The sequence below is a fragment of the Seriola lalandi genome, unplaced genomic scaffold (assembly GCF_002814215.2).
Source record: "Seriola lalandi dorsalis isolate HSWRI2012SDOR001 ecotype SW California unplaced genomic scaffold, Sedor1 jcf7180002054913, whole genome shotgun sequence".
NCBI lineage: Eukaryota > Metazoa > Chordata > Actinopteri > Carangiformes > Carangidae > Seriola > Seriola lalandi.
Genome location: NW_019525465.1, coordinates 146956 through 153520, shown reverse-complemented (window position 1 = coordinate 153520; position 6565 = coordinate 146956). Strand labels below are relative to the sequence as shown.

The following is a 6565-nucleotide window of genomic DNA, read 5'->3' as shown; positions in this document are numbered from 1 at the left end:
CCCCTCTCTCTGTGTGTGTGTCTGTGTGTGTGTGTGTGTGAGAGCGAGATTAACTGACTTGAGAGAGAAATCGAGTGTGTGTTGAAAAGCGACCACCACTGGTTTTACACATGTACATATCCTTTGAGCTAATCCTCTTATATACACAATTTTACAGACACATCTACACATTCTCTCTCTCTCTCTCTCTCTCACACACACACACACACACACACACACACACACACACACACACTCACTGGTTTGTGTGTTGTCGGCTCCTCTGCGCGATAAACTGTGACTTTGATCCTGTTGTGATGGTAGAGAGGGTAGTCGCCATGGAAACACACAGATGTTACAAACACTCTCTCATCCGGTCCCTGCGAGACACACACAAACATACAGTTGTGTTTCTGTGACTTCAGAGGACATTACATTGACCTACATTCATTTCCCAGAGCTAAGATAAACCCGGGGTTCAACAGCATTTTATTTTGAAGTCGTTTGATTGAAATAACATTTTACTGTTTTTTATTTAATTTAATTTTGATGTTATTAATTTGATTTAAGACGAACTGCAGGACGAGACACTGACACTAACAGAGGCCACAGTTATCAACTGTGAAACTGAAACCATCTGCTGAGCTGAAGGTGGTAGAGCTGCTCTGTGACCTTCATTAACTCTGTCCTCACTCTGCCGTAGAAACGAAAGCAAAAACAACAATAACATTAATTCTATTTAATCATCCACTGAATATCAAACAAATCACTGACGTTTTGCTTCACATTATACTTAACGTTACCTGAGGATGAAATTGTTGTTGAACCGTTACAGAATCTGACGGTTGACCAAAGTTCTCACTTTAAAGGAGATATTTGTAAGTTTTGCTAGCGGCTACATAGCTAACGTTAGCATTAGCAGCTGTTTACCTACCAGACTTGCCAAGAGCTTCGCCTTAGTTTCATTTACAAGACAAGAGGTTATAATACGACCTCTGAGCAGCTACTTCTTAAGGGCACTACACTGACTCGGTATCAGAAAGTGATGACACAAGCTAGCTAGCACAAGGCTAGCTGGTTAGCACGCTAACTTCAGCAGAAGAAAAAGAAGTGATAGAATTAGAAGCTCTTGGTGAGTAAAAGAATCAAGTTTGATGCTGAACTCACAACGTTTCTTTAGACTGGTAGATAAACAGCTGCTAATGCTAACGCTAGCTGTGTAGCAACAGGAAAACTCACAAATAGCTCCTTTAACTTGTTGGATGGTAAATCAATATTTAAAGAAATGACTTGTTGTCTTCGCCTTCGCCCTGAGTGTCCTCCTGCAAACATTACACGTTGTGCTGTTGACTCAACAAACATTTAAGCTGGTCGTCCATTATTATTACTTTATTACTACATTATTTGCAGATGCCTGTAGTGTCAACAGAGACATTGGCTTAATAAATTAAGAACCTAACATTCACCCTGACAAGTCTTCCCCCTAAAATCTAATGATTTAATGTCATGTGAACTTGTTTTTTGTCTCGAAATGTACGTCAATTCTCCACAATATATGTTTGTAATCTACAATCTTTTCATCCTTATTCTGTAAATTACTCACAGACTTGATGACTCCGATGACGTGATTACCCCTCCCCCACTCAAGATACAAGATGCTGATTGTTCTTATGGATTGAAATAACAAGTCGTGTGAGCTCAACTGTTCTGTTCACATGAGATCTATTCCATATCTGTCCCTCCTCTGTTTCTTCCTTCTTTTATCCAGATAAAGCTTTTCATTAGTCGGAGCACAGACTGTTCGGCCTCCGCAGGCTGATTTGACATGTAAATAAAACTTGACTCGATTCACCACCGTGACTGTGTGAACAAATTTATGAGCCCACAACATGAGTAACGGGAAGTACTCACACACATACACAAAGGTTTGTCTTGCCATAGCTGTGAGGACCTTCACTGACAAATATACATACATAAACCTGAGCCCAAGCTTAACTTTAAAACAAAGTGTTAAACCTCACACAGTCCTCTGAGCCGCTGAGGAGCGACTGCAACGTCCTCACAGAAGCAGAAATGTCTTCACGGCGACGGTGTGACACTGAACATGGTCCAAACAACAACAGCAACATGAAACAAGAGTCACAACAGTAACAACTTTGTGACATGGATGTGTGTGTGTGTGTGTGTGTGTGTGTGTACCTTCTCTATCTCGGAGCAGCAGTGCTTCCTGACTGTGTGAGTGTGTGTGTCGATCACACACACTTGAATCTGGACTCCGGCAGCCGCTGAAACCACACCTCGACACTCTGAGGGAGAGAGAGAGAGAAAGTGTGTGTGTGTGTGTTTAAAACTATTTATATAAACACATAAGGAAACAGTATTTCAAAAACTTTAAAAATTCAATCAAGTAGTAACTCTGTCGTGTGTGTGTGTGTGTGTGTGTGTGTGTGTGTGTGTGTGTGTGTGTGTGTAGCTTACCAACAGTCAGGTGCAGTGGAGAGACTTTAGCAGCAGATGTGACTCCACCTTGTGGCCACAGAGCAACATTACATCAACACAGTGAAGATATTTACTGGACATTGTGCTGAGTAAATTAAAAACACACACACTCACCTGAACCTCCATTGTTTTCCAGGCTTGTATCTCCCCTGGCGCCGTGTGCAGAGTGTGTGTTGATGAGCGCGTCGAGGTGTGTGATGCGTCTCCTCAGTGTCTCGGTGTTGGCGTCTCTGAGGGCGACGAGCCAGGACACACACTCTGCAGAGCTGCTGGACTGCAGCAACACAGGAGGGTCGCCGCTCTCAAAAGCTGAACACACACACACACACACACACACTTTTACCGATGAGCATATACAACTGGCTAACATTATATGTAAAAACATGAGCGTGTGTGTGTGTGTATTACGCACTGACAGCCAGTCGTCTGTTGTCGTCACGAAGCTTCATGACCTCACATCTCTCCAACAGCAACACCTCGTCTACCTCACCTCCCTGCAACACACAGTCTGGATTAATGCGTCTGCAGTGTACATTGTAATTGTGTATATTCTGCATATTACATATATATATATATACATTTAATACATACATACAAGAACAAACAATAAGACGCCCACAGCCCCAGTATGAAGTGACTGTTAATATGTCTTGCTTTAAAGTCACACAGCTCAGTGAAAAGACACTTTCCTTCCTGCTTCTCTCCGTGTCTCACCTGTTTCTTCAGGATGAACAGCAGGTTTCCTCTCAGCCGACAGAACCTCTCAGCGAGACCTGAGAAAGACAGCGTTTATTCTGTGTTTTCAGCAGCTGTTCACCGAAAGAACATCTGCACAAATCTGCAGGATTTTCTTCGTTCGTGTCGGAGAAGCGACAGGATCCTTTAAATTCTACTAAAGCGGAGTCACTTAAATATCCAGACGTTCCAGGAACTAAAGTCAGAGTGAGTCAGAGGACGGAAATAGATGGAGACGACTGCTGAGGAGCCGCGGAGCAAGGCAGCTGATATCAGACTGCTGCGAACAAAAGGAAACAAACGAGAACAGAATAGAACGAAACACAACACAAAAGGGAAGAAAAGAAAGCAGAAGAGATCAGAGGTGAACATAGAAGAACAAAACAGAAAAGAACAGATGACAAGAGACCAGAGGAGAATAGAATAGAACAGAATAGAATAGAACAGAACAGAATAGAATAGAATAGATCTGTCTGACCTCTCTCCTGCCGTCCTACTCGCAGTGTTCCTTCTTTCTGGAAGTTTCCAGATGTTTCTCCTCTGGACAGTAACAGCAGCTGGCTGCGGTTCACCCTCAGCTTCATCCTCCTCATCTTCATCCTCCTCTTCCTCTTCCTCCTCCTCCTCACTACACATCAACTGTCTGCTAGCCCCATCATCATCATCATCATCATCATCATCATCATCATCATCATCAGGGTGTGATGATGATGCCTGTGTGCATACAGACAACTTATATGCAAAAGTTTTTCAAAAAAATTTTAAATTTCACCAAAAATCAATTGTCAACTGTTAAAGATACATCACATTTTAGTGGCTGGTATTATTGACCAATAAGTAAGAAAATTAAATCATTGTTATAGTTTTGATATCAGTCTATAATTCTCTGTGTGTCTGAAAATTAAACTTAAATAAAAGCTACTGTCGAAAAACTACGTTACGTTTCTACCGTTTAACCGTTAACGCTAGTTTGTTGACACGAGCGAAAACCTTCAACAAAAATAACCTTAAACTCGATTAAACTACTTCATATGAAACAAACTGTGTGTAATCTAACATCTCAACATGTAAGCAGGTTTATCGGCGTCTCTTACCGATTTAAAAAACAAGTTTATTTGGAATTAAAACCAACTTTCCGACCGCTGTTTGTTTTGACTGGAATCCATAGAAAACCTTTGGACCACTCAAGTATCGCGAGAGCTACTCGTCCACCCGGCTGCGCTGCTGACGTAGAGCCACAAGATGTCGCGAGAATGATAAGGAACCGCTAAAGGTAAACACAAGTCAAACTGTAACTAGCTTAAAATTGAAAATGAAATATAAATTTTAAACGATGTAATTTGTTTAATTACTTTATTACCTGTTTCTATAATGATGTGGATATTATTCTAGAATTGTACACCTGCTATAGTTATTACTATAAGTTATAGCCTATGGTAATGAGGGGGCTTTAAATACAGAAAAAATAGGAAATATAAAATATAATTATATATTCTTTGTCTGGTGCTGTGTGTACATATATACGCACTTCATACATTTCTCATAACCATTCATAAATTTCATTTATTTAATTCGTTTATTGCTTATCTATGACCTTTTACTTGTCTGTGCCCAGAAATCCATTGTGTCCTGGATCCAAATAAATGTTTGAAAATTGATGGTTGGATTAAACAATAAAGGAAAAATTATTATTTTTAATAACCCAGTATATTTATGAAAGATTACTTGCTTTTATTCTTCATTGGACCTCTGTCTTTTATTGTTGTACTCTGTATCCAGAGTTGGTCGGTCGTCTCTATTCAGACATTTGACTGATTCGTTGGTGTATTTTTATCTATAAAGCCACTCTGGAACAATTTCAGTCATTTCTCTGCAAATTTATGTCACATAATTCATCTTGTGGTCAGATCTGTCTCTAATCTATGCAGACAGCCTTCATGCTTTCTGTTCCAGCCACTTGGAATAGTCTGCACATCAATTTAAATTGATAAATCTGCCGGTCACAGTTTACTATTTACTACTAAGTAAAAGCAGACGTTGTTTTATGCCATTGTGTTGGTGAGGTGTATTTCATGAAAGAGGTTTCCGACCACGATGGGGTGTACCGGGTAATCTATATATACGGTAACTATCTTCCGTGTGGCTGAGGTTACCACCCCTCTTTCTCTTTCAGTCTCTCACTCTGCAGCAGGTCAGGATGGAGGTGACAGCTCTCTCTCTACTTCTCTGTGAGTAACAACAACAGTGTGAAATGTGTTTCAGCTCGACACTTTGATGAGGGAAGAGCAGCTGTTCTGACCGTAAACTCAGCAGATACAGTATATTCTGTTTTCGGGGGGTATTTTTCTGTTTCACTGCGTTCATTGGCATTTTATTTTCACTCAGATTTAGTGATGAATTCCTCGGAGTCTGGTCAAGCACGAGGTGAGAGTGAAGTCAGTCAACTGAGAACGCAAAATTAAATTTAGCTTGTCATTATTATAAAGTCATTATTATTTTGTTCTTCTCTCTCCCTCTTTCACACATCCTTCTCTCCCTCCTTTCCTCTCTTCCTCTCTTTTCTTTTCTCATCCCTCCTCCAGTCTCTCTGACAGTCAGCCCTGAAAGGTCGCAGTTCTTTAAATATGAAGATTTCACCGTGAGCTGCAAGAAGGAGAAGGAGCAGAGGGAGGAGGAGGTGGAGGACGGGGAAACTGAATGGAGAGTGATGAGGATGGCGCTCGACGGAGAGGTTTGTCTGGGATGTTGCTTTTTAGTCGATTCTCGGAAAGCTTGAATACGTGTCAACTGAAGGTTGTTTGCGTTCACCTGCGCTTCCTCTGATCGTTTATTGTCTCACAGGTGCGTCCATGTCTGTTCTCCTGCTCCATCACTCATGCCTTCCCGATCTCAGACAGCGGAGTGTACTGGTGTGAGACTGGACAGGGAACAACCAGCGTCACCGTCAACATCACTGTCACTGGTATTACGCTAATGTTGAAATGAGAAGCTCAGAATCTTTTTGACCCTAATTTGACCCCATAGATTTGCAGCTATTCTCACATTTACACTGTTTTAAATTGAAAACCTTTGGTTTTGGATTGTTTGTCAAACAAAATAAGAAATTTGAAGATGTCAGATTTTTGGGACATAAAAAATGAATTGATTCAAGTTCAAGTTTATTGTGGTTTAAAAACCACTCAGATCCATAGAAAGAGACACTTCACTCACTCAGTTTAAAGCTGCTCCAGTGTAAAGGTCTGTGTCCATGTGTAGTGTGATTATAGATTATAGATCAGCTCTAGCTTCTATATTAATACTGTCAAAGTATCAAAGCCTCAGTCCACAGAGAAATGCACACAGCCTGTATTCA

At 40.8% G+C, this 6565-nt stretch overlaps 3 protein-coding genes across 4 annotated transcripts in view; 2 read left to right on the top strand and 1 right to left on the bottom strand.

Moving 5' to 3' along the window:
• Nucleotides 1–4420, bottom strand: part of LOC111673181 (type II inositol 3,4-bisphosphate 4-phosphatase-like) — a 16627-nt gene extending 12207 nt beyond the window's left edge. The window contains exons 1-8 of the mRNA XM_087169767.1: nt 4308–4420; nt 3692–3927; nt 3193–3251; nt 2891–2972; nt 2593–2787; nt 2458–2505; nt 2179–2285; nt 240–359 (exon numbers count right to left, since the gene is read on the bottom strand). Coding sequence (XP_087025893.1) covers nt 240–359; nt 2179–2285; nt 2458–2505; nt 2593–2787; nt 2891–2972; nt 3193–3251; nt 3692–3812 — 732 coding nt within the window. The 5' untranslated portion in view covers nt 3813–3927; nt 4308–4420. The remainder of the gene's footprint in view (nt 1–239; nt 360–2178; nt 2286–2457; nt 2506–2592; nt 2788–2890; nt 2973–3192; nt 3252–3691; nt 3928–4307) is intronic.
• Nucleotides 1–6565, top strand: part of LOC111673180 (uncharacterized) — a 125194-nt gene that overhangs the window by 80426 nt on the left and 38203 nt on the right. The window lies entirely within an intron of this gene.
• On the top strand, nt 5391–6244 carry LOC147817703 (uncharacterized). Its single transcript, XM_087169773.1, has 4 exons — nt 5391–5441; nt 5599–5637; nt 5796–5944; nt 6055–6244. The coding sequence occupies exons 1-4, from the start codon at nt 5411–5413 to the stop codon at nt 6196–6198; spliced, it is 363 nt and encodes a 120-aa protein (XP_087025899.1). The 5' UTR covers nt 5391–5410; the 3' UTR covers nt 6199–6244.